This window comes from Aedes aegypti, chromosome 1, assembly GCF_002204515.2.
Source record: "Aedes aegypti strain LVP_AGWG chromosome 1, AaegL5.0 Primary Assembly, whole genome shotgun sequence".
NCBI classification, from domain to species: Eukaryota; Metazoa; Arthropoda; class Insecta; order Diptera; family Culicidae; genus Aedes; species Aedes aegypti.
In genome coordinates this window covers 63,709,754-63,737,180 of record NC_035107.1, presented here as the reverse complement: position 1 = coordinate 63,737,180, position 27,427 = coordinate 63,709,754, and the positions used below count along the sequence as shown (strand labels likewise).

General features: G+C 37.7%; 1 protein-coding gene across 12 annotated transcripts in view; it reads left to right on the top strand.

Moving 5' to 3' along the window:
* The window catches only part of LOC5569750 (moesin/ezrin/radixin homolog 1), a 219,737-nt gene that overhangs the window by 94,710 nt on the left and 97,600 nt on the right, over window positions 1–27,427 (top strand). For 4 of the 12 annotated variants that reach the window (XM_021837933.1, XM_021837925.1, XM_021837918.1 and 1 more), the window contains exons 1-2: window positions 21,747–21,887; window positions 22,638–22,808. The exons of 3 other annotated variants lie outside the window; for them this stretch is intronic. In XM_021837933.1, coding sequence (XP_021693625.1) covers window positions 22,788–22,808 — 21 coding nt within the window. In that variant the 5' untranslated portion in view covers window positions 21,747–21,887; window positions 22,638–22,787. Of the gene's footprint in view, window positions 1–21,746; window positions 21,916–22,592; window positions 22,809–27,427 lie in introns of those variants that run through there. 5 more of the 12 variants (XM_021837879.1, XM_021837883.1, XM_021837941.1 and 2 more) reach the window with 5 other exon arrangements.

Here is a 27,427-nt window from a genome sequence, read left to right as displayed (position 1 = left end):
CAGAAACTTGGAAGGCGTCTCCCTGAAAGCTTAGAAGGCTACTCCCAGAAGCTTGGAAGGCTTCTCCCAGAAGCTTGTTATGCTTCTTCTCAGAAACTTAGAAGGCGTCTTCCTGAAAGCTTAGAAGGCTTCTCCCAGAAGCTTGGAAGGCGTCTCTCAGAAGCTTGGAAGGCTTCTCCCAGAAGCTTTGAAAGCGTCTCCCTGAAAGCTTGGAAGGCTTCTCTCGGAAGCTTGGAAGGCTTCTCCCGGAAGCTTGGAAGGCTTCTTCCAGAAGCTTGGACAGCTTTCTCCAGAAACTTTAAGGTTTCCTCCAGAAGGTTTCCAAGGAGTAAAGTTGGAATTACTTAGAGATGCTTGGGAAGCTTCTCCCAGCGGTGCTTGTAAGGCTTCTTCCTAGAAACTTGAAAGGCTTCTTCTTAGAGGCTTAGAAGGCTTCCTCCAGAGATTCTTCCAGGTTTCTTCCAGAGGAGCATGGAAGACTTCTTCCAGAAGCTTGAAAGGTGTGTTCAGAAGCTTGGATAGCTGGGAGCTTACACAAAGCTTCTCATGGGTCTTCAAGCTCAAGTTCTCAATGTATCTGAAAGAGTTTTTGCAAAGCTTCTGAGAAATGCATTGGAAAGATCCTGAACGGAGCTAATATGTATCTGTGAGTAGATTTTTTTTTTATTTAGGAAATAAAAACTTTCAGAAGATGTTTTCGAAAGATTGTCAGACGTTAGAGACGTTCAAATGTTTTTTGAGAGACACTGTCACATAATTTTGGGAGAACAATTGTAAAGTTTTAATGTTCCTTCGAAAGGTAGAACACTACAAAAGTTGCTTTCAAAACTCCAATTTAAATTCTAGAAAATTATCTAGGGAGAAACAATCCAATATATAAGCTTTTTGCAGAAATCTTAAGAATATTAAATCGTACGTTGTCAATAGCTTCTGAGAAAGATCTTGTTTTGTAGATAAAATTGAAACAGCTCGATAGATGCTTTAGAAAGCTTCAGTGATAAGCCTAAGCTTCTAATAAATATCCTGACGAGTTTCTAAGAGAGGCCGTCAAATACTTTTGGAACAAGTCATCAGACTATGTTGAGAATAATCTTCGAATGCTTGTTCTGAAGTTTACTAAGCTTTGAGTGAAAGCTTTCTAAAGTTTTCTAAAGCTTCTGAAAAAATGATCATCACATTAAAACTACTGTGAAGTTTTCAAAAAGTTTATTAAGAAAAGCTCATCCATTTTTTTCAAGAACTCTTCGAAAGCATCCTGGGCCAGTATTCAGATGCCCCTGAGATGTTTTCGAAAGCTTCTGAGAAGTCTTGAAGAAGCGTCATGATAAAGCTTTTTGAAGCTTCGACATATGGCTTCAAGTACAGTCTAATGAAGCTTTTAGGAAGAACCTTTCAATAGAATCCATCAAATTTCGTGTGAGTATTCTTCAAAATTTTGAGGCGATCTTTTAAACATGAACTACGTTTTTTGAAATTTTCGTGAGAAATCATTCGACGAGCATTTGGAAAATCTATCTAAAGCTTTTGGAAGAAGAAAGCTATTGAAAGTTTTTGAATACAAGCTCAAAATTTGTAAACGTTCGAAGGCATTCAAAAGCCTCAAAGTCGAAGAAATTTCCAATAATGCGAGGTTTCAAAAGCTTCTGAGAAAAGCTCTGATAGCTTCTCTCTTACATCTCTTAAAATGGGCTGCACCCTTGACATTCGTCGTCATTATTCTCACTCAGCAAAATAAATTGCTTTCACGCTTCGATCATTCCGAGTCATACGACGTCGAAGCGACGGCAATCAATCACCGTTTTTTATGATTTTACCTTTTGCGCGACTTGAATTTATAGCCCAGCCTAGCTTCTAGCAAGGGTGAGAGCATTCCTGTTTCCCACTACACAATACTCATCCAAAGCTATGCAATCACCACTAGGAATGCCTTTATCATGAGGACATCGCTGCTGCATCGTAACGGTTATGAATCACAAATTCTTCCGCTGCCGCCCGTAAAATGTCATCCATGTGGTCATCGGTGGAATAATGGTCAGGTTTAGGGGTGATGACGTGATTTTGTACCGACGAATTCCGGTTCGCAATTCTTATCGGTCGATTGTTACATTTTATTCCACATCACAGGGCTGGTAACAGATCTCTGTTTAGAGGCTTGGTCTCTATATCAAAAATGCTTCTAAAATGCTTCTATTTTTGATGGAAGATCTATAAAGACTCTTTTTTCCTTATTCTGCTTGCTGGTAACCCTTATGCAAAATAAACAGACTGCAAAGAAATCCTCGGAGACTCTTCCAAGACTATTTCACAAGTTTCAGAAACTCCTCTGCTAGTGTTTACAGATATCTTAGGGACTCCTTCGTGGATTTACTAAAATGATTTGAAGAAATCTTCAGGTTGAATTCTTTAATGTATCTTAAATGAAATTTTTGGATGACTAATTCCTTAGGATGTATGTAAATGAATCATTATATGAACACATGAAATTTCGGAGTAATATCTGAAGAAAACTGGACAAATACCTGATTCATCTTCATAACTTCATATCATACAGAGACCGTAATTATTTTCATAATGTCAGGAGGAATCTCCAATAACTGTTGTTTGTTCGGGTTATTTGTGAAAGTCTTATTAAATTTCTCTGGTCAGTTCTTGGTCTCGTTTTTCAGGCATGAGTTCCTGTTCTAAGACACTCAATCGCTACCACCCCTGCCCTCAAGTGATTGGCAGTTCAATGCCCATCAGAACAATATCGATTCAATTGGGGAAAGAGATGCGCGAGCAAACTAGGTCGAGACCGTGCCATCGATAGCCATCACAGCCACAGCCGGCATGTGACCTCATACCACGCGTAGCCAGAGTAGATCACCACACACACCTTAAATCGCTCTCGCGGCTCAGAACTGCGCGCACTCTCAGGGTCACACGCAATTCACGCCCGGGCCGGCCAGCCACACGCAAACGAGAGATGGGCGATTTGGGAACACAACTCCACCAATCATCATCCAAAGCCGTTGGACAACAATGGCCATTTTCAGTTTAAATCGAAACTCGCATCGTTATTCAATCTTTTCAGTCAGTCAGTCGGTCGGTCGGTCGGACGGCCGGTAAGTGTTTTCTCGGCCGCCCGCATTCTGGTTCAATATTTGCAGCATTCAAATGATGCAATTACCATTTTTCTCACCATCATCGGTAGGCCGTGCTGGCACGCGGTCATCGCACGTCGAAATAATGATCAAATGTAGGCGCATCTGATGCGCTGGATTTTTTTTTGCGGCGTGTGTAGACTTACGGTGGAGTTGAGCTTACGATCTGGACCAGAAAAAATAGTTTGGTTGAAGGCTTATCCCAGAAGCTTGCAAGGCATTTCTCCAAAAGCTTTGAAAGCTTCTTCCCAGAAGTTTGTGGAAGACTTCTCCAGAAAAGCTTGAAAATTTTCTCTCAAAAGTTTCGCCTGCATGCTTGGAAGGCTTCTCATGAAATATTGAAAGGCTTCTCCTAGAAGCTTGGGAAGTTTCTTTCAGAAGCTTGGATGGCTTCTCATAGAAGCTTAGAAGGCTTCTCATAGAAGCTTAGAAGGCTTCTCTTGAGGGCTTGGAATGCTTCTCCTGAAAGCTTAGCAGTCTTCTCCTGGAAACTTGGAAGGCTACTCCTAAAAGCTTAGCAGGCTTTTCCTAGAAGTTGGGATGTTTCTTTCAGAAGTTTTGAGGGCTTCTTATAGAAGCTTGGAAGGCTTCTCTTGAAAGCGTGGAATGCTTCTCCTGGAAGCTTTGAAGGTTTCTCTTGGGAGCTTGGAAGTCTTCTCCTGAAAGCTTGGAAGGCTCTTTCTAAAAGCTTGGAAGGCTTTTCATATAAACTTGGAAGGCTTCTCCTAGAAGCTTGGAAAGCTTCTTCTGGAAGCTTGTAAGGCTTTTCCTAGAAGCTTGGTAGGCTTGAAAGGCTTCTTGTGGAAGTTTGGAAGGCTTCTTCTGAAAGCTCTTTGGAAGGCTTCTCCTGGAAGCTTAAAAGGCTTCTCGTGAAAGTTTGGAAGCCTTCTCCTAGAAACTTGGAAGGCTTCTGCTAGAAGCTTGGATGTCTTCTCCTAGAAGCTTGGAAGTCTTCTCCTATAAGCTTGGAAGGCTTCTGCTTGAAGCTTAAGAGGCTTATGCTAAAAGCTTGGAAGGCTTCTCCTAAATGCTTGGAAGGCTCTTCCTACAAGCTTGGAAGGCTTCTCCTTGAAGCTTGGAATACTTTTCCAAAGAAGTTTGAAAGGCTTCTCCAGCGAACCTTGAAAGGATTCTCCAGAGATGCCTGAAAGGCTTCTCCAGAGAAGTTTCAAATGGTTATCCAGAAAAACTTGAAAGTCTTCTCCAAAAAATCTAGAAAGGCTTCTCCAGAGATGTTTGACAGGCTTCTCCAGAGAAGCTTGAAAGGTTTCTCCAGAGAAGCTTAAAAGGCTTCTCCGAAGAAGCTTGAAAGGCTTCATCAGATAAGTTTGAAAGGCTTCTCTGAAGAAGCTTGAAAGGCTTCATCAGATAAGCTTGAAAGGCTTCTCCAGAGAAGCACGAAAGGCTTCTCCAGAGAAGCTTGAAATACTTTTCCAAAGATGTTTGAAAGGCTTCTCCAGCGAACCTTGAAAGGATTGTCCAGAGATGCCTGAAAGGCGTCTCCAGAAAAGTTTGAGAGGCTTTAGGAAGAGAAGCTTGAAAGGCTTCTCCAGAGAAGCTTAAAAGGCTTGCCCGAAGAAGTTTGAAAGGCTTCATCATATAAGCTTGAAAGGCTTCTCCGAAGAAGCTTGACAGGCTTCTTCAGGGAAGCATGAAAGGCTTCTTCAGAGAAGCTTGAAAAGCTTTTTCAGAGAAGCTTGAAAGGGTCCTCCAGAGAAGCTCGAAAGGCTTTTCCAGAAAAGCTCGAAAGAGTTCTCCAAAGAGGCTCGAAAAGGTTCTCTAAAGAAGCTTTTAAGGGTCCTCCTTTAAAGGCTTCTCCAGATAAGCTTGAAAGGCTTCTCCAGAGAAGCTTGAAAGGCTTCTTCAGAGAAGCTTGAAAGGCTTCTCCAGAGAAGCTTGAAAGGCTTCTCCAGAGAAGCTTGAAAGGCTCTTCACGAGAAGTTCGAAAGGGTTCTCCGGAGAAGCTTAAAAGGGTCCTCCAGAGAAGCTCGAAAGGCTTCTCAAGAGATGCTTGAATGGCTTCTCCAGAGAAGCTTGAAAGGCTTCTTCAGAGAAGCTTGAAATGCTCTTCCAGAGAAGCTTGAAAAGGTCCTCCAGAGAAGCTCGAAAGGCTCTTCCAGAAAAGCTCGAAAGGGTTCTCCAAAGAAGCTCAAAAAGGGTCCTCCTTTAAAGGCTTCTTCAGAGAAGCTTGAAAGGCTTCTTCAGAGAAGTCTGAAAGGCTTTTTCAGAGAAGTCTGGAAGGCTTCTCCAGAGATGCTTTAATGGCTTCTCCAGAGAAGCTTGAAAGGCTTTTTCTCATAAGCTTGAAAGGCTTCTTTAAAGGAACTTGAAAGGCGTCTCCAGAGAAGCTTGAAAGGCATCTCCAGAGAAGCTTGAAAGGCATCTCCAGAGAAGCTTGAAAGGCTTCTCCAGAGAAGCTTGAAAGGTTCTCCAGAGAAGCTTGAAAGGCTTCTCCAGAGAAGCTTGAAAGGCTTCTCCAGAGAAGCTTGAAAGGCTTCTCCAGAGAAGCTTGAAAGGCTTCTCCAGAGAAGCTTGAAAGGCTTCTCCAGAGAAGCTTGAAAGGCTTCTCCAGAGAAGCTTGAAAGGCGTCTCCAGAGAAGCTTGAAAGGCTTCTCCAGAGAAGCTTGAAAGGCTTGTCCAGAGAAGCTTGAAAGGCTTCTCCAGAGAAGCTTGAAAAGCTTCTTCAGAGAAGCTTGAAAGGCTCTTCCAGAGAAGCTTGAAAGGGTCCTCCAGAGAAGCTTAAAAGGCTTTTCCAGAAAAGCTCGAAAGGGTTCTCCAAAGAAGCTCGAAAAGGTTATCTAAAGAAGCTTTCAAGGGTCCTCCTTGAAAGGCATCTCCAGAGAAGCTTGAAAGGCTTCTCCAGAGAAGCTTGAAAGGCTTCTCCAGAGAAGCTTGAAAGGCTTCTCCAGAGAAGCTTGAAAGGCTTCTCCAGAGAAGCTTGAAAGGCTTGTCCAGAGAAGCTTGAAAGGCTTGTCCAGAGAAGCTTGAAAGGCTTGTCCAGAGAAGCTTGAAAGGCTTCTCCAGAGAAGCTTGAAAGGCTTCTCCAGAGAAGCTTGAAAGGCGTCTCCAGAGAAGCTTGAAAGGCTTCTCCAGAGAAGCTTGAAATGATTGTCCAGAGAAGCTTGAAAGGCTTGTCCAGAGAAGCTTGAAAGTCTCCTCCAGAGAAGCTTGAAAAGCTTCTTCAGAGAAGCTTGAAAGGCTCTTCCAGAGAAGCTTGAAAGGGTCCTCCAGAGAAGCTTGAAAGGCTTTTCCAGAAAAGCTCGAAAGGGTTCTCCAAAGAAGCTCGAAAAGGTTATCTAAAGAAGCTTTCAAGGGTCCTCCTTGAAAGGCATCTCCAGAGAAGCTTGAAAGGCTTCTCCAGAGAAGCTTGAAAGGCTTCTCCAGAGAAGCTTGAAAGGCTTCTCCAGAGAAGCTTGAAAGGCTTCTCCAGAGAAGCTTGAAAGGCGTCTCCAGAGAAGCTTGAAAGGCGTCTCCAGAGAAGCTTGAAAGGCTTCTCCAGAGAAGCTTGAAAGGCTTGTCCAGAGAAGCTTGAAAGGCTTCTCCAGAGAAGCTTGAAAAGCTTCTTCAGAGAAGCTTGAAAGGCTCTTCCAGAGAAGCTTGAAAGGGTCCTCCAGAGAAGCTTGAAGGGCTTCTCCAGAGAAGCTTGAAGGGCATCTTCAGAGAAGCTTAAAAGGCTTCTTCAGATAAGCTTGAAAAGCTTCTCCAGGGAAGCTTGGAAGTCTGCTCCAGAGAAGCTTGGAAGGCTTCTGCAGAGAAGCTTGAAAGGCTTCTCCGGAGAATCTTGAAAGGCTTCTTCAGAGAAGCTTGAAAGGCTTCTTCAGAGAAGCTTGAAAGGCTTTTCCAGAGAAGTTTGAAAGGCTTCTCTAGAGAATTTAGAAAGGCTTCTCATGGGCGTAAATAGCCATCAGACTTGAGGGGGGCCACGGCCCCTTATCATGAGAAATAGAAGTTTTACATTAAATTTAGGATTTAAATAACTTTACTATGCTTGTTTCGATAATATTTGTGAACCAATTATAGTGGAGCACTTTCATACAAAGGTAGGTATATAAAATCTTGAATATCGTCCAACATCAATTGATCAAATTTCTTTGTTACCAAATGTCATTTTGTGGAAAAATAGTACATAGTACAACGCTTCGACGTTTTAAATTGCCATGATGACATATTCAACCCAATCAAATATATCTCGAATGAAATACAAAGATTTAAAAGTCTGCTTTTCATCAGGATCAATCAGGAAACAAATTTACCTTTACAATTCGATTTGAAAATTTTAGCAGAGTTATAAAACAAGATAAAGTTTCAAATGTATCAGTTTAATTATTGATCCTTAATTAAACTTAATTAATCAATGTGAACTACGCTAACGCTAACGCTAACTTAATTAATCAATGTGAAATTCTAACCTCTTGGAACTGAAAAGCCAAAACAAAACCCAAACCTTCAATGAAAAAAAAACGCTTGCTAGTTTGAAAATATGTATTATTGTTGCTCGGTATTTATGCAGCGAGCGATTCATTTGTCTAAACCTCTCGAAACCAAAATTTTAGCGTAGGATTGAATAATACCATTTATGTTCGAGTTTAGACTTTACATCATAAAGCTGCTTGGCTATCGTCATATTGAAGGATTGAAAGTTTTCTTTTCAATTAAAGCTGTTGTCATCAAAATCCTTAGATAACAGTTGTTTGAAGAAAGCAAAATGGAAGGTATTTTGTTAAGGGATTTAATAATATTCAATTAAAGTAATGTAAGGCAAAGCTTCGGCCTTGGTGGTTTAATCTAAATTTTCATAAAAACAATAGCAGTTGCAAAGAAATAAATATCACACAGTGAACCTCATTTGCTATAATTGTGCTAAACAAACTTGTGTTAAAATATTTATCAATTTTTAGTTATAATAGTTTCAAAATTGATAGTCTTCGCTGCCCAAAACGCAAAATATCGACACTTTTACAAAAGACATTCTTTATACCAGCCCAGGCATTGCAGAATTCGCTCTCATTTGAGTATGAAGCACGATCAAAGCAAGCAAAGAAAAACATCCCATCTGTTGCGGTCCACGATCGTCATTGTATCGCAAGGTGTAACAAGTCTGATAAATGGAAGCAGCGAGCGAGAGCCCCAAAGAGAGAGCGATGATAAAATCCATTTTTCTCGTTTGTTTACCGTTGGGGACAGGTGTTTTTCCTTACTGGCACGATAAACAATCCACGAACTTCCAATAGCAATAGTGTCCTCCAGGCTTGGAGCATGTTTAGAGGAGTTTTAGCATGCACTACTATCCCCCCAATCTGATCAAAGTTGTTGCAGTATACGATAAACAGTATTTCATAATGTGCAGCATGTTATGATAGTTACAGAGAGCGATACGTGAGAGATTCTCTCAATTTTCTCAGGATTCAATCCCTGTACCAGCCATAAACTTATGTTTACAGAATAATACACACTAAATTTTCATCAAAAAATTTCCCAAAACAGGGTATATTGAAATATACAAAAAAAAAACAGTTTGCGCAAAACTAAGTGAAAATTTGTGAAATGTTGGTAACTTTTTTTCCCACAATCAGGCAAATTTCGCTTAAACTTGAAGATAATATGTGGATTCGGGCTAATTTGTAAATTTGTCTATCCACTATGGGCCAGAAATTACACTTCAGAGCATCTTTATGATAGGCCTAGAAGGGCGTTAGGCATAAAGCAGTTTCATACAAGAACAGGTAGCATTTTAAAGAAGGCATATAATTCTCATTATGCCAAACGTCCATATGCGAAACGTCTTTATGTGAAATGCCCACCCCCTGAAAAATTCATGAGCTCTTTCATAAAAAACAATCAGTCACCTGTAACTGACATAGATGTAACTAAAGGTCACCTAACAAACGGCTGTTTCATTGGACTTGGTAAAATAAGGAATCTGAGTCAAGAGAAATTTAAGAATATTTTGTGATTTTACATGCAAAAAATTATAATATTAGTGTGACTTACAGAAAACCGTTTGCAGTTAGTCTTTCTAGATTTGTTCAAACTTTAACTTTAAAGTTTGTTAGGTTAAGTTTTAAGAATACAAAATAAAATTTGCTTGCTGCATCATTGTTTATTTTTGAGAAACATTTTTTGTAAAACTTCACCACAACTCATATACACAAACTTTTTACAGTAACAACGATTCGTTCTAGATAATGAATCACAAAACATCTGCTTGTTTTCTAATTAACATAATGGATCAAATCAGTTCTGCTAAATATAAAACGTGTTTCAATGAATTTCAATATCGGGAAGGCCAAAAAGTAAAACAGTATGGCAGTATGTGACGTTTTAAAACTATATATTTCTATTGCCTGTCATTAAACGCGTTTAGTATCATAAGGGAATGTTTGGTACAAAACACTAATTTCAACTATATTGTCGTTTCTTTTCTATTTTTTTCGGGGGGGGGGGGGGGGGGGCAAGCCAATGATTCAGGAAGGCCAGGCCCCCCCTGGCCCCTCCCTATTTACGTCAATGAGGCTTCTCCATATAAGCTTGAAAGGCTTCTCCCAGAAGCTTGGCAGGCTTCTCCCAGAAGATTGAAAGGCTTCTTCCGAAAAGCTTGGAATGCATCTCCCCAGAAACTAGGAAGGCTTCTCCCAGAAGCTTGAATGGCTTCTCCCAGAAGTTTGAAAGGCTTCTTACAGAAACTTGGAAGGCTGCTCCCAAAAGCTTGAAAGGCTTCTCCCAGAAGCTTGGAAGGCTTTTCCCAGAAGCTTGGAAGGCTTTTCCCAGAAGTTTGGAAGGCTTCTCCTAGAAGATTGAAACGCTTCTTCCAAAATGCTTGGTATGCTTCTTCCCAGAATCTTGAAAATCTTCTTCCAGAAGCTTGTAAGGCTTGTCCGAAGAAGCTTGAAAAGGCTTCTCTCAGAAACTGTGAAGGTTTCTACCCAAAAACTTGGAAATACTTTTCACAGATGTTTGGAAGGCTTCTCCAAGACGCTTGAAGGTTGAATGAAGGCTTTTTTCTAGAATTTTGAACTCTTCTCTGGAAAGTTTGAAGAGATTCACGCAGAAGTTCTGTGAGATTTGATCAGATTTGAACATTGACAAATCACAATAAATTGATGATTAACTCAATTGTTATCCATTTCAAGTTAAGGTTGAATCACTCGATGTACAAAATCGATACTTCTTCTTCTTCTTTCTGGCGTTACGTCCCCACTGGGACAGAGCCTGCTTCTCAGCTTAGTGTTCTTATGAGCACTTCCACAGTTATTAACTGAGAGCTTACTATGCCAATGACCATTTTTGCATGTGTATATCGTGTGGCAGGTACGAAGATACTCTTATGCCCTGGGAAGTCGAGAAAATTTCCAACCCGAAAAGATCCTCGACCGGTGGGACGTTTCCACTAAATTTCATCCGCCCGAAACCCATTGCCCCATGCAATTACATTATGGTTGCCCGTGTAAGGTGGAGATAAGATCTTGGTCGGCGCGTACGGTATGTTTCCCCAGTCTGTAGCTTCGGTCAAGTTGTCTTTGGTCGTGTTGTTAGGTCCTAGCTGTCGCCGTTATCGTCTTAATGGTTGTTAGCGCGTGATGATGTAATTGAGATATGATTGCGAGTGACTGACAGCGCTCAGCCGGTGGAGGTGTCATTTTCTGGTCCATCAAGTAAATTATCGTTGCGGGGCTAAATCGAGACAGAAATCGACCTTTGCTTGATGTGTTTAGCCCTAGTAGAGGGGGATATGTCAGTGGTTACCATTGGCTCATATGATGTTAAACGATTGAAGTATGAAGTATGTTTTTGTGTCGATTCTACATGAAATGGTAATACAGTGATGATTCCTATGTAGACAACCTTGTACAAATATGATCAATTTCCAATACTACAGCTTAATGTCAATTAACTGTAACTGTTATGGTTATTATATCTTCAATTATGATTAGTACCATTTATATGATCGTAAATGTATGATTTCAATTTCAATTTAATTGTCACAATTTTGAAATTATTCAACATGTTTTCTAAGCACAGTTGGCTCACTTCTTAGCAGTTTTTGATTCAACACTACAGTTCAATCAAAACCATAACCCAAATAGTTATCCAATCATCCAAACCGTTTAGTTGATCATAATTCACACTTTTCTGCTCGGGTTGCCCCGCATCCTATCTGCTTCATAGATTTCGAGGAATTTCATTGCGGCACGTTCCGTCCGTTTGCTGTGCTGCGCTTTGCTTCATTGATTAGATAAGAAACCGTCGACGACCGTTCGGTTTACAGTTCCCTTCGCCTGCGCCGCCTCCTTCAAGTTTTCTAAACATTTCCCCTGGTGCCGTCCTTCCAATCGAAGAAAAGGTCTTATCGTATCGCACAATTCCAACGATATCGAACGGGGGTGCTAAGTAATTGAACGCCTCGTACTATCGAATGGAACTTGGATTCGACTCGCTTGGGCAACTCTTCGCGCTCACGTGGCCGCCAACTACCGGTATTCGCGCAAAAATTGTGATCTAACCTCTAGCACCCACACCTCGTGAAGATCCACTGATTCAAAGAACAAACTCTAACCAGTTTCCCGAAGATCATCATCTTCGGTCGGTTCGGATGTACCTACGTGTACGGGATTCGGATCATCATCATCGCCATCATAGGCAAACCGCTTCGACACAAGAAAACAGGTTTCCAATTCCTTGTTTTTTTTTCGGATGCAATTTTTGCGGTAACCTCTCGGACCGTGAATAAAAGAGGGAGATAAAAATGTGCGAATCGAAGATCGCGCCCATAACACACAAACCAGCATACAAGATCCTAACCTTATAAGAAACGATCCAATAGAGAGAAAAAGATAATTTGAGCAAGAGAGACAGTGAGAAGTGGGTGATATGAATGGATCTTCATTTTCAAGATCATCATCGATCGTCCGTCATCATTGGCAGGCGGTCTGTCATCGCGAGCTCTTCCTAACACCAATACCATGATGGCTTGAGTGGGTGAAGTAACAGGTTTCTTGGTGGTAGTTGTGTGCGATGTAGCATCGCCGCCGCACTTGTTGCATCATCATCATCGAAGTCGTCGTCATCATTGACTGGGTGTTTCACCTGATGCCCGCAGCGATGACGATTCCATGCGATCACGCTCACCACAATGGAGTATGGAAACCTGTTGCTGGCGGTGACAGTTTTGTTGGCGGCGCAAACAACAATAAAGGGTGATCTCGGGAATGGGAAAAGTTGACTGCACACAAACAGGTCCAAGGTTGGGGCAAACAATGTCTGTGTCGTTAGTGGTGATTCATTAATTTTTTATGAGAGAATGTCAAATTGAAAGTAAGATTTTATGAAGCTTGTTCGTTTGAAGAAATCTTCAAACATATATGAGTAATTTTGTAATGAGGTAGATAACAAACATTGAACTTCTGTGAATTCGCAGAAAATCGAGCTTCAACCAAAGTCAATATAGTCTTATAATGTGGTCGGGTAAAAAACACATGGATAGCTTGTAGGAACGCTCAATTTTTTTTTGTATTTAAATTTGTCATTTCTAAAATGCAGCCAAATAAGTACCACAAAGGTTATCATTCGTCTGCTGAAATTTTGTAATTTTGATTACAATGCAAAATATTTATTAAGTTAAAATATGATGGTATAAAACGAGCTCACCAATTTCCTGATTGGCAGTATCGAAGGGTACTCAGATGAGAAACCCAGAACAATATGCCAAAGAAAAGCGAAGATCAGGGCACACTGTAAAACCTAGGAGAAGCCTTCCAAGCTTCTAGGAGAAGCCTTCCAAGCTTCTAGAAGAAGCCTTCAAGCTTCTAAGAGAAGCCTTCAAGATTCTAAGAGAAGCCTTCTATGCTTCTGGGAGAAGCCTTCTATGCTTCTGGGAGAAGCCTTCTATGCTTCTAGGGAAAAGCCTTACAAACTTCACGGGAGAAGTCTGCTTCTAGGAGAATCATTCAAGTTTCTAGGAGATGCCTTCTAAGCTTATAGGGAAAAGCCTTCCAAGCTTCTGAGAAAAGCCTTACAAGCTGGGAGAAGCCTGAATTGCCATAAGTTTTTCTGAATAGATTGACCAATAAATATGATCATCCCTTGAACTTCCGAGCCTCGTCTTGTCTTCGAGACAAGAACTCCCTTGACTGCGAAAACCTTACTCATACACTTACACTCGCAGCCCATCTTCCAATATTTGCCTCTGAGCCACCTTCATCAACTCCCATATAACCATTCAGCTTTTATTGTTTTTACGGTGATTACCACAGAAAATCCGCTAATATGGGTGCCTTTCTTATGTTTAAACATTTAAAGCTGAATTGAACGATTACGCATTCGCCTTGACTTAACACACATACAAGTATCCCCCAGACGGGTGAGCTTTCTCTCTATTTCTCCGCACAAAAGAAGAGCAAAGATGATCCAAGCGAGAGCAAAAGCTCACCTGCTTGTGCCAATCTTCTTGCGTATGCGGGCAGTTTGCAACGAACGATCACCGTTGCACTATGGGTCAGAAATCGAAATTTGGCGGCAAAAGTTCAAACACATTTTTTTTGTAAATGAAATTCATGATGTGACCGATAATGATACTCGTCTTCTTATAAAAAATCATTGCATTTTAAGGAATTAAAGTTTTTATAAACGGGACAACTTTATTCTCAAATAATAAACCTTCGAGTTGTTCAGTACAATATCTGTAAGTAAATGACAACCGAATTCAATACTATACCATTCAATTCCAACTAGAGTTTGTGATCTCTAAAAAACCTTCTTATTTCCAGATTTCTCCAAACATACTGAACCGATTTGTATGATTTTTGTTCAGAGTAGTTCCTTATATGGAGAATGTCGGCCCCCCAAGGAACATCGGAATATCTTCAAAACTAGAGCACCAATGATTAATATCGACACGAATTCTTAAACTTGAAGAGCTTTTTGAGATCTTGTGCAAAAATATCGAGAAACAAAAAAGTTATCGCGATTTGAATATTTTTTTCGCGGTAAAAAAATGAACCTGCCGGTAGAGGGGTTAACCTTTGCGTCCCTGACCTATTCTAACAACCAAATTTTCGAAATATTTTAGCACTAACTTCCATAATTTTCAGTCGATTTTATAAAATTTTCACGCAACACTACTCAAGTCTCGTAACCTGTACTGGGAACCCCAGTCGGATGATCAGTTCCGGATTTGTACGGTTGTTCTGTGGGGTCTGTATTCATCTGATGTCATTGATGTCCTGTTCCAGGGTCCTGTTGTCGGCTCCAGAACATTTCGGAATTTCTTTTGACCGTATGTTGCAAGAAATTACTCAATTTGCTTAATTCTATATTCCTAGCAAAAAAAAAATTAAAGGTTGATGTGTCGCATTGTAGGGTTTGTAATCATCTGACTTATGTCCTTTTACAGGGTCCTTAAATCGGCTCTCAAAAATCCTGAAAGTATTTTTATATGACCATATGGGGCAAAAAAATACTCAATATGCATCGGATATTCCAGAACTACTTGTAAATGTTGCACACAATTACTCAATATGTATTGTATCATATTTCTGTTGCAAAATCTTGAAGATTGATGTGACGCATGATATGGTTTGTGGTGATTACATTTTAGCCCACAACTGATGCCCAAGGAACCGGTTCCAGGGAATCCGGAACCGGCCAGCAAGGTTCATCCGAAAGGAACATCCGTATAAATCCAGAACCGATCGTCCAACTGGGGTTCATAGTACAGGTCACGAAACTTAAATAATGTTGTGATGTTGTGTCAAAAGTTGTGGAAATTAGAAATTTTGTGGAAATTAGAACCAAAAGATCACGAAAATTTGGTTGTAAAAATAGGTCAGGGACGCTACGCTCTTCTGCGACTTTCTAGAAAACGTTTTTATGAACAACTTTGTCGAATATAATTTTGATTTGACTCTTCATTTGTGCGTAGTAAATTAATTCTGAAAGTTTTAACTTAGAGTGGGACCAAAAAAGTTTTTTGTTTCAGCCTTTTTTGTTTTCAGTTTCACGTGAATGTAGTCTTTAGTAGAGTTGTAGTTAGGAAGTAATGAAACACATTTTTGCTGAACACTTCAAGTTTGTATTTCATGTGATTTTGAAGTTATAATCAAATTTAAATGAAAAGCTGAAAAAAATCATTGGATACCCATATTTTATGAAGTTGGTACGATAAAATTCTTCTTCCAGTGGCGTTCAAAAGGTCATATCTTAGGTAACTTTTGTAGTCAAAACTGTGAGACTGTATTTTTTGTAAATTGAGCAAATTTACTTCAAAAACTCGCAATTCGCTTGTAACTCACAAACGAAGTTGTGTACTAAGCAAAGTTGTAGGATTTAACTAGATCTACGATTTCCCATACACAACTTTTTGGAGAAATGTGAAACAAAAATATGTAGAACATGGTAAACAGTTTTTTTTTAATGTTTGATAAACTGTTGAACTCCATAAACTTTTTTAAACAATCGACTATTGCCAAGGCTGTATAAAGAAACCGGTCAAATAAACTGTTTCAAACATTCCTGATTTGTTTTCTGAGTCCATTTTCCGAATTTAGATTGCAGAAAAAATCATTAGAAGAAAAAACCGTTCTCTTCGTGAATATGTTACTTTCTGTGTTACTTTCTAAGAAAATTGCCTAACTTCTGGCGCTTTTGTATTTATATATTTTGTATAAATTATGTATCTTCGCCATCATTCGGCCGTTATTGATTAGATTTTCAGGAAAAATCACAAATAAGTTTTATTTTTGATAAACGCATTGAAAATTTTGAATTTGGTGATGGTTCCGGATTTAGATCCGAACTTGTTTGGGTACCTAGGGTATCTCCAAATGAAAATTGTGAAGAAGATACAAGAAACTTAATCGAAAAATGTAAAAAATCGATGGAACATTAATCTATTTGATAGAATATTTCACCTGTTTCAGTTTGGCAAGTATTGTGATCATTTATGTAACATGGTCACCGAAAATCGGTTCCGAAAGTGACCCTATGGAGCCACTACCAGAATATCATGTACTTCCGACTGCTCAAAATTTTTGAATTTTCATCCAAATGTGATTCAATATCGTGTCATTAATTATAAAATGGTCAGGTTTCAGATGTTTTTTTTTGCAAACTCTTCTAATATTGTCGTTTGATGGCTTAAATTTTCTGTTTTTTCACTACAAAATTAACATCATCTCATATACAGTCGACTCTCCACAACTCGATATTCTATAACTCGATGTACTCCATAACTCGATGGATTTTTCGGTCCCTTCAAATTTCCATACATCGTGCTCTCCTTAAGTCGATAATTCTATAACTCGATATCTCCACTAGTCGATGTCACGTGGGAGGTAATTTTCTCTCCATAACTCGATATATATTTAAAAATCATTATTATTTGAGGAAACTTGGTATAATCCATGTTTGGAGGTAAATGAATACTTGTAAGTTTTAATAAAAGTAGAAAAACATGAAAATAGTGTTAGTAAAAATAAGGTGATTTTTCGAGCATTTCGAAAAAAGTCTTCAAATAACAGTTTGTAAAATACTATCAACAAAATAATATTGCTTTCTTACAGAAGTGATCATATATGTATTAAAAATACAGAAATTTTTTCCTTCGATTTTGTGATTTTTTTGTGTTGGTATGTTCTATAACTCGATAATTCTATAAGTCGATGGTCCCTTTAATATCGAGTTATGGAGAGTCGACTGTACTTTATCTTATTTCTGGCATTACGTTCCACCAGTTCAGAGCCTGTTCTCAGCATACTTTTTTACGAGCAGTATTACATTATTGACCTGAGAACTTCCTTTAACAATTGACTATTCTATGCATAAACAAAAAAGACTCCATCAAAAATACAATTAATTTGTGATTTTTTTTCTGAAAATCTCTTCAAAATCGAATATCGATGTTGACACCCAGTACTGTAAAGGTTAGTGGTATCCCGACTAGAGGCTTGTAACAAAAATATAATAAAATTTTATCAGAATATGATATGTATATCATATTATGATATAATTTTGTTAGGCTCCGTTATCCATAGAACAAAATAAAACAGAAATATAACATAATGTGTTTTATTTCCCTTTAAGATATTTTTTTGTTCATTTTTAACAACTTTATAACAAAATAAATAGATAGTTATGCATTTCAATAATATACAATATTATCGTATATCGAACAGTATCATAATTTTGATACTTTGTATCAAACATTATACAGTTAACTCTCCCTTACTCGATATTCTGTATCTCGATATCGAGTTAGAGAACCATAGTAAAAGTTGGTTTTCATGGCTAACTCGATGGTCCCTTGAATAGCAATTGCACTGATTTTGTGTTCTGTAACTCGATACCTCCCTAACTCGATGGTCCCTTCAATATCGAGTAAAGGAGAGTTAACTGTAACTTGGTTTGATATGTTTTTGATAGAATTAAAACACATTTTGTTATGTTTATGTTACTATTCATGCACTTTTTGTTATAATTTTAGTTATTTTAACAACATCCTGCATCAAGTTTGTAACAACCTATGTTCGAAAAAAACTTATAACATAATAACATATGCTGATATAATTTTGTTATGTACCCTTAGTCGGGATATCCTATAATTCACAAAATGACCACAAGCTTCAAGATTTCTGAGATCTGAATCAGAATCAGTGATTCCAAATCAACTTCGTTCCTGAAGCAAAAACTTCACGTTTTGATGCCCAAAAATTGTTTTTGTTATTATGATAACATTATATCAAAATTTCGCTCACAAAATTCGATAACCGGTTCGATGGTTACAGGTTTAAAAATATATTTGGGGGATTATACATCCCACAAGTGATCGGCTCCACCCCATTTTACTCAACTTCACCCCATATTACGGTTCCAAAATGTTTTGGATTCGCGGATGGTCGAGATGAATCGGTACAAGTACAAGCGATATCTTCGAATATTTTTAACATTTTTTTCAAATTGGATGGGGTTTGTAGTCTAATGGCTATTGCATCTGCTTCCCAAGCAGGAGCTCGTGGGTACAATCCCAGACCCAGACCCGTCCCTTTCTCTATCTATCCGTGTCGTCATTCTTGATAATGACATGAAATATCATAGGTTCTATCTATCGCTAGGATTGAATATAATTGACTTAACAGCTTACTTACCGTGACCAGCGCCGTTATCAATCTAGAAATATTAAGGGTAGTGTGATTGGACATTGAAGCTTCATCTGAGGTATTCTCTGTGCAATTTTAGAAGAATGGTGCAATTTTAAGGGCGAAGTAGGCCCTCATTGAAATTTGTACGCGTCGTCAATGATTTTTGCCAAATCATGTCACAATTTCGAATTAAGGCGAAGTAGGCCGTCATTGAAATTTGTACGCGTCGATTATTGTGGATAGTTCATCTCACGAAAATCAAAGAAAAAGTATCAGCATACTTTCTGTTTGTAAGCACTTACAATGATTCTTTTTGTGAATCAGTATTACTATGACGACCAAGTTTTATTACTTTGAAATTGCGATCTGCAAAATCAACACGGCTGCCAAAACGAATGACAGGCTTCTTAGCCTTAATGAAAATCAGAAATTGCATAATGATTGTTGCTTCCAGAGACCGAGAATACCTCTGCATCTTCACAATCACCATGGGAAGGGTATTTTTACTAGTGTGGAAGAAATAAGACCTGAAAATCACCTTTGGTTGGTGATGCGACCAATGGATAAGCATAATGTAATATTTTTTTCGTAGAGTGTAATTCGAAATGTGTTTGTAATCTGAAATTATCATAATGATTTTAATTTTTTTTTAAATATCTACATTTACTTTTCCCTTAGAGATCCTTCCACAGTGCTTTTCAGACTGTTATTATCGGGAGAAAACCTCTACAAATCTGAGCTCAACAATGAACTGCATGTCTGAGCAAAATAAAAAAAATGTTACGATCTTTTGAAGGTATACATCCACAAATTCAGAGAGGCATTCTAATCGTTAATCTTGTTCAAATGTTGTAAACGACAAACTGATTTTATATGTGGCTAAAGGTTTTCACAATCAACTCAATTTTCATAGGTCCAAGCGCTATAATACATTACGGAGCCAATTTTATATTATTATGAATCGCAAAAAAAATATATAGCATAGTAATCTGAAAAACTAAACGAACTTGAGCGCTTACATTAAACATTGCTTTTTTTTCAGTTAAATGGCACAATTTAAATCAATGGAATTTCGGTGTAAAGCGTTCGTGAACAAAATTTGAATAAAAAAAAACAAAAGTCCTACAAACAGGGTGTCCATTCATCCGGTAAAACCGGAAAAACCCCGGGAATCACTAACGATCGGGGAAAATACAGGAAATACCTGTGAATTTGAAAAACATACATGGAACATATGTATTTCAAACATAAGAATACCAGTTTGTATCAGTTTCAAGCAATTTGCCCAAAACTAAATTTTTTCCAGAAATTTTACGTCTGTCTGTCGACTCGAACTTCGTATCCTTACTAATTGTTGGTAGAAAGGTTATTAACGATTACCATCCTTGAAACATTTCAAGAAGCGTAATTAGGGTTCACTGGAAAGGTTCTTGGTGAGATGATTGTTAGATTTCCTTTTTGATTCATGGAAATTTCTAATGAGATCTTTGCTGGAATTCAACAAGTAGGTATCGAGCCAATAATTGACCAGTTTCTTGAAAGTTCTATCTAGAAGATTACTCAAGAGGTTATTAGAAGATTGCTAATAAGGTTTTTAGGGAATTCAAAAAATAAAATAAAAATAAAATCTTAGTACTTTTGTAGAGGTTGGCCAAAAAGCTGAGCTAACCAAAAATTTGGCTATTTTTTTGGGAGATCTATTGAAATACTGGACAGATTCCTTAAAAAATACGTTTTGCGTAGTTGTTGATTATCCTGATTCTTGGTTAAGCCTTGTCTGGGTTGCTAATTTGAAATTACCTAGACCTATGACATAGTTAATAAGAATCTTCTGACGAGATTTCGTATGAATTTCTGAATATTTTCAGCGAATTATTCCAATTTTTTCTAACAAATTTCTTGTAAGATTATTCATAGATTCATGACAAGATCTTTGATAGATAAATAAATATATAGGTCCTTTAGATATTTTGGGTCAAACTTTTGTGATTCTTGATGAGATTCTTGGCCAAATCTTTGATAGATCACTCAAGAGATTAAAAAAGATAAATAATCAGCTTCATAGGAGAACGATAAAATAATTTCGGTGATATGGTTTCTGCTAAAAAGATCTCTCCTTGGATCCAGCAAGAGTTTCCCCAGATCAAGAATTTTTAGCATTTAGAAGCATTTTTAGAAGGTAATAGGTTGGCTATTGAATTTTGCCGTTTTGTGGAAATATTTTTTCTTTCTATCGAGATTTTTAGACATTTCGATATACAATCTTCCAAAGGTCTAAACTAATAAATATATACAAATTTAGTTCTAACCAGTAGACGTATTGGTTCGCTATGTAGTTTAAAAATAAGTCATGAATTAATTTTTATTGATTTTACTATAAATAAATCATAAAAAAATAAATGGGCGTGATTGAACTTTGAGTAGTTTATTTCTAAAGTGCTGATTCGCCCTTTTATTTGCATTGAAAATAAATAGTGGCAAAGTAATTCAAAAGTCTATTCAAATTTCAAATACTGTTAAAAACTATTATATAAATTTATTCAAAAATAATTCATAAATAAGTTAAAGCAAATCTCTTCAAATGGTCAAATTTTGCATTACAAAAAAACAAGGACATCAGCAGGATTATTTTGTCATCCTTTTTATATTTTTTTTTTTTGGCATCCGGGAAAAATCCGGGAATTGGAAAAGTAATTTTGAACACCCTGTACAAAACATTCATTAGTGACATGATCAAACTGGCTTCGTAATGCCTTAAAGCAAATGAGCCCATAAAAAAGCAAGTCGATTGTGAGAAGCTATTATGACATGTAATTGCAGCTTCTCATTGACAACATGGGAACATTATTGACGATATTAGAATGCCTCCTCAAACTATTTGAAATTAACGCTTATAAATATAATGGTTACGCTTCGAAAAGGGTGTAACTCTATGTTTTGTCGATATTTGTATGCAAAGCTCCGCCCAAAGGATACAAACAATTAGGCAAACGAGTTTTGATCCTAGTTTTGATGGTACGTCCCTTCTGGTAATCACGATAAATGAAAAACCGTTTAAATATCACTGATTTCCTTTGATTTTGTGGACCTATACCTTCGAAAGGGCGTAACTTCTAAACTAGTCCAACGATTTTTTTTTATTTTGCCCAGACATGCTGCTTGACCATAGAAAACGACTGTTGAGTTCAGATTTGATGGAGATTTTTTTATGATGATAACGGTCTGGGGAGCACCGTGCCTTTCTAATACCAATTTCAGTTTAAAATGCATCCTAATCTCTCTGAACACGACTTTTGTATGTACGTTTCAGTTTGTATTATGAGGTTGATTTCTATTCATCATGAAACTGCTTGAGAATTTTGTCACGATTTTTCTACATGCGGCCCATAGTGCACCGCGTTTGAGCTTGCGGAGATCCTCTCCCGATCTTAACAACGCTTTAACTCCAAAGCCGCACAAGAATCGCGCATCATCGAGCGAGTGCGAAGTCGTATGTCTTCGAGGAGGTCTCCTGGTCAAACTGGTCGGCTCGTCGATTAGTTCACATTTGGCGCTTGTTGCGGGCTCAGTGCTCTTTTGATACTTCTGCTGTTTGTTGATCCAAATCGCGCAGGTTACCACCTTTTTTTACTTGTTTTAAGGTGAAGATGAATCTCAAGTCTTCTAGAGCACAAATCTGGAGAACCGATCATCCGTTTAAGCTGAAAACTTGATCGATTGACCACTCCCTAGTGGTCATCAATCGATCAAGTTTTCAGTCTAAAAGGAAGTTCGTTTCTCCAGATTTGTGCTTCTGAAATTTTGAGATTTGACCTTAAAAAGTGTTCTGTGGGCGGCAGCACCCTCAGGATCCGAGTGTCTCTCTTGTGCGCGCGTATGTGTGGTTCTTTTTCGGGTGATCGCAACCGAATACGAAAAGTATCGAAGAAGTGGGAAGAAGTTCCCGCCAGTCCGAGGGAAGAAAGAAAAAACCCTTTTTGAATTTTTTGGCTGTGTGAATTCAAAAAAAGGTTGTCCAACGGTCACCAACGGCGCGCAATTCTTCGGACCGGGGACGCTTCCGAAAGTGAAAGGCTCGAATTTGGGGTTTATGTCGTGTCTAGTGTTACTGTTGGTGATTACAAAGTGATTTGAGATAACTGAAGAAACGGAATGTGTTGTAGAAAATAGCCGAGTGTGATTGAAAGACGGGGTTTTTCAATTGTCAATTCAGTGGGTTAATGTGATTTACTGTGGCAGCGAATTAATCGGTGTGAATCGAACCGTGAGGGGAGTTTTTTTTTTTGGGACTGGGTTTGATAATAGTGTGTTATTGTAGAGGTCCGGTTGTTCCATTTGGATTTACTAATTGGATTATCTACAGGCAGACGCAGAACTGCTGGAAGGAGCTGAAAATTCCGAGTGAAACTGAGAGTGATTTTTGCGAGGGAAGAAGCATTTGACGCTTGAAGGTGTTTGTGAAATTGAGGTGCCGAGCCGTTGCGAGTGACTTTGAATTTAGGCGGCGATCAAGATGGTTGCAAGCGGGAAAATGGTAATATTTAGTTTTATTTTACTTTATATGTTTGAAGTACATTTGTCACATTATAAATTGAGTAGCACGAAAGCGCAAAAGTACAGTCTGGGTTGGTTTTGAGTGAAGCATACCGGAAATATATTTCTTCGAGTTTTCCAACAATATTTTCAGCTAATTCTACTATCCAACATTAAAAATAACGTAACTCATAGAAAATCGGCTGGTTCCATCCCGTAATAAATTGAATACTTAGAAAGTTAAATAATTGCCTACCAAAACAATGAATTGCGGCTCCGTAAAGCTTTAAACGCGATTGAGCCTCAATTAAATAAAATAGATGGCAATATTAAGCACTTGCAGAATCTAATTTCTTCTAAGAGTAATATAATCTATGAAGACATTCATGTCTTTCATTTTCTATCCCTAAAATATTTATAAAATAAGTTCTGAATGTTTTTTTTTTCCAGGTTTTAATGCAAGGAAATTTCTAGGAACTCTTGCCTCGATCATTACTGAAATTCATGGAAGATATTCTTGGAATAACATCTGCACGAATGTTTATGAAGGAATGTAAACCATGAATGAATGAAGCAAACTTTTTCCTAGCTAAATTAAATGATTAAATTCTACTTGTAACATTGAAGCAAATTCTTTGTAATTTTTAGCAGCAAAATAAAAAAAGACGAGATTTTCTTGGAGAATTTCACGTGATATCATAAAAAAACAGCTGCGTAAAAGTTTGGAGAAATTCCAATAGAATTCCATGGCAAGCCACGGAAAATATCATTGAGTAAACAAAACGGAATTCCTGCAAGAAGTCGTGGAAGATCGTGCAGTGATTCCTGGTGTAAATCTTGATGACTCGGAAGATTCCCATACGACTACTCCATAACTTCTCTAGTAGAAATTTCTCAATAGATTCCTGTAGGCAGAGCTTTAGGACATTTTTCAGTGATTCCTCCAGAGATTTTTACAGGAATCGAATATATTCAGAAACTATTCCAGAGATTGCCTCCGGAATAATTGAAGGACGCCTCCAGGGATCACTCCTTAAATTCCTTGAGGGACTTGTACAGTAGTTTTTTCAAGGTTTTGTCCAAAGACACTGCAAAGATTTCGCAAGCGATGCCTAATAGTTTATCATAGGATATATTTTTAGGGAAATCCGTCAGCAGTCAAACGCTGATGTTTTCATAGGGTATGCTCAACAAATTATGTCTTTTTTTACTTTCTCTTTCATTAATAACTGAGTCACATTAATCTCTTTTGTTGCGTTTTTTGTATGAAACGCTAGTCAAGGAAATTGACTTTCGATCTATAGTGAAAAACTTCCCAAAATCTTTAGTGTTCCACTGTTATAATCGAAAGAGAACGAGAGAGGAGAGAATATCTCATTTGTACATAGGTCCTTTAAAAATGTTCCGCAAGATTTGTCCAGTGATTCTTCCAACGTAACTTCCGGAGATTTTCCAAGGATTTCGAAATTTTTTTAAATTATTCAGCAGGGCTACGCTGATACCTCTTTGGGATTCTCTAAGGATTACGACCAGAGAGTCTATCGGTAGGTGTTCTGCAGCTTTTTTAATTCGATTCCTATAGAAATTCTTGCTGGAAAGCCTACGAAAATTTCTTCATGAATCCTACTCAGACTTTCTAGTAATTGTTCGAACTTTTCCATTGAGTTTTCTTCTAAAATTCTTCAGATTTTTCCAGGAATGAAGCAGCGTTAATTTGTTACGTAACGCTAAAATTGAAATTAACATAAGTACCGGTGTTTTGGAAGACTCTTCTACGTTTTGATACATGGACATTTCAGGTATTTCCTCGAAAATTGATTTTGGTTGATTGTAGGCACTCTTAGAATCATAGAAGAGTAAAAAGAAATTTAACAATACATCACAAAAGGAACTGTTGTTTGAAGTTTTGAAGAAATTTCAAATGATTTCTTTGAAAATTCTAAGAAGAATGCTTTGTGTTCAAAATGAAACATCTGCTAGAACTCGTAGATGTATCAGGAATAAACATTGAAGGCTTTATAGATACGTACACAGCATCTCCACAGTTACATTATAAATTTCTGCAAGGATTCCTCGAAGAAGAGCTTCAGTAATATTTCCAGTGATTCCTTCAGGAACCACTCCAGGTACTCTCTCAGCAGAAATTCTATTATAGATTACTACAGCAATTCTCGAAAAGATTTGTCCAGAAATTTCACTAGTGATTTCTAAATGGAAGCCCAAGAGGATTAAATCAAAAAAATTTACAGCATTCCAATGCTGATTTATTACTCCAGATATATAAAAAAATAATCAGGAAACCTCAAAGTAAAATCTGCAAGGATTTTTTTAAGATGTATCGTCGAAAACGATCAGGAATGCTTCCAGGCACCCCTAACAGTTTTTTTGAGCCTTTATTTTTTTTAGAATGGCTTCAATAACTGCTCCATGCATTGTAACAGAAATTGATCCAGTAATCCCTCTAGAGAATGTTTCAAGAAATCCTCCAGTAAATCTTCGAATAACTTTTTCAAAACTTTTCTAAACTTTCCTCCAGGAAGTTCCTGTATAGATTTTTCTAGGAATTTTCTCAGCATTCCACTCAAGGATTACTTCAGCAGACACTTCCGATATTCTGGAGTGAAGTTTTTGAGTTTTGGTGCAATCAGTAGATAATTTTGATTATTTTCAATCATATGTATCTCGAGTTAGCAAATTTCTGCAGAGCTTTGAGAATAACTAAAAAATCTGCTTCCAATTGTCTAAAAAAGAATATGACCTTTGGGGTATGACCGAAAATCGAATAATTTTAAACTTTGATTGTCTTATTAAATCGTATTCCGAGCTGGCATCACCCTCTTAGATTTCAAGTAAATTCAATTGGATGGACCTTGACAAAATAAGCCACTTTGCACACTTAGTTTTTCCAAAATTTATCTAGACTCATTTGAAAAGGGCCCAACTTTTTTACCAGATTTCAAAAAAAAAGATAGTGATCGAGAAACGGCAACTTCTACAAAAGAATGTTGTATGGATGACTTGTAGGAAATTGTTCAGATTTCTGAAAAAAAAGTACTGAAAAATCTAATACACAGCCTACAAAAAAAAAAAAGATTCTAAATATTTAATGTTTATTTAAAAAATGTCATTTTTTATTTAAATGAAATTTAAACTCAAAATAGGTAATTATGTTGGACACTTTCAAGGAAAACAAGTTTTGCTTACAAAAATTTCTTCTTCAGTACAGGGCAAAACTTGTTTGTTCAGTATTTTTATTAAAAAAAATGACAATTTTCTACTAGTCATCCGTACAACACATTTCATGATCCCGACCACCAAAGGAACACACATGTTATAATTGATACATATTAACTCTTATAAGACTATATTTAGTCATATATCAGTTGATATACCTTAATTATACCATGTGTTTTACTCGGGCACCTAGTTTAGCAGCTTAACGATCAACGCTCCGTCATCGTAATCATCGTCATCATCGAAATTTCAAAAGCAGTTTTTCTGTTCAAAACTAAAAATTATTCGATAAAAATGTGTTCACTGTGTTTCGGTTGGAGGATAGAATACAGTGAATACATTTTCCTGCATATTTTCTTGATTTTGAACGAAAAAACTGCTTTCGAAAATTTCGAATTCAATGACGGATCCTGCCCCCTTAAAAGCAATTGGATGCAGCACTGTTTGATTAGCAATTTTGCCGGTACGTGGCGCTAGTTTGCATGTAATGTTGTCATATTCTAGTAGGAACTAGCTCATGATCCTGGCCTCCTAGAAAGTTCATGTCTTTAGAAAAGTTGTGGCTTGAATGCAATTTGAGACAGCACTTTTAGTTAGTAATTTTGCCGTATTGTGGCGCTAGTATGCATCCAATTCATTACTCCAGAAGACTCTCATGATCATTGCCACCTAGAAAGTTCGTGTTTTCAGCTAAGTTGTGCAGAAATTTAAGAGCTATTTGAGGCAGCACTGTTTGGTTAGCAATTTTAGCTCATGATCCTGGCCACCTAGAAAGTTCGTGTCTTCAGCAAAGTTGTTCAGAAGCTTGAATGCAATGTGAGGCAGTACTAGATATCAGCCCAAGTCTTCTTCTTCTTCTTCTTCTTCTTGACATTAACGTCCCAACTGGGACAGAGCCGGCTTCTCAGCGTAGTGTTCTAAGAGCATTTCCACAGGTATTAACTGAGAGCTTTCTTTGCCTAAGTTACCATTTTCACATTCATTTATCGTATAGCAGGTACGATGATACTCTATGCCCAGGGAAGCCCAAGTCATCTCAAATTTGAATAACAATACTGTTTGCAAAAATTGAGCTATCGAAGGATACAAAGCAGTCCACTTTTCTTTGAAAAAAAAGTTTATGAAGAAAATATTTATACACGAAGACTCCAGAACCGAAATTTTGGAGGGAATAATTAAGAAAGCTATGAAAGAATCACTTCTTGGAAAGTAAACTGGAAAGAGCTCTGGGAAAGTCCTTGGGAATCTCTAAACTACTTTCTGAAGATGAACTAAGACAAATTTGAAGAAATCCTGTACAAATTTGAATCAATTTCTCGGAAAACAAAATGTAGGTACTGGTTGAATTTTTACGAAGCCTTAAACGAAAGTTTTTGATAGAATCGA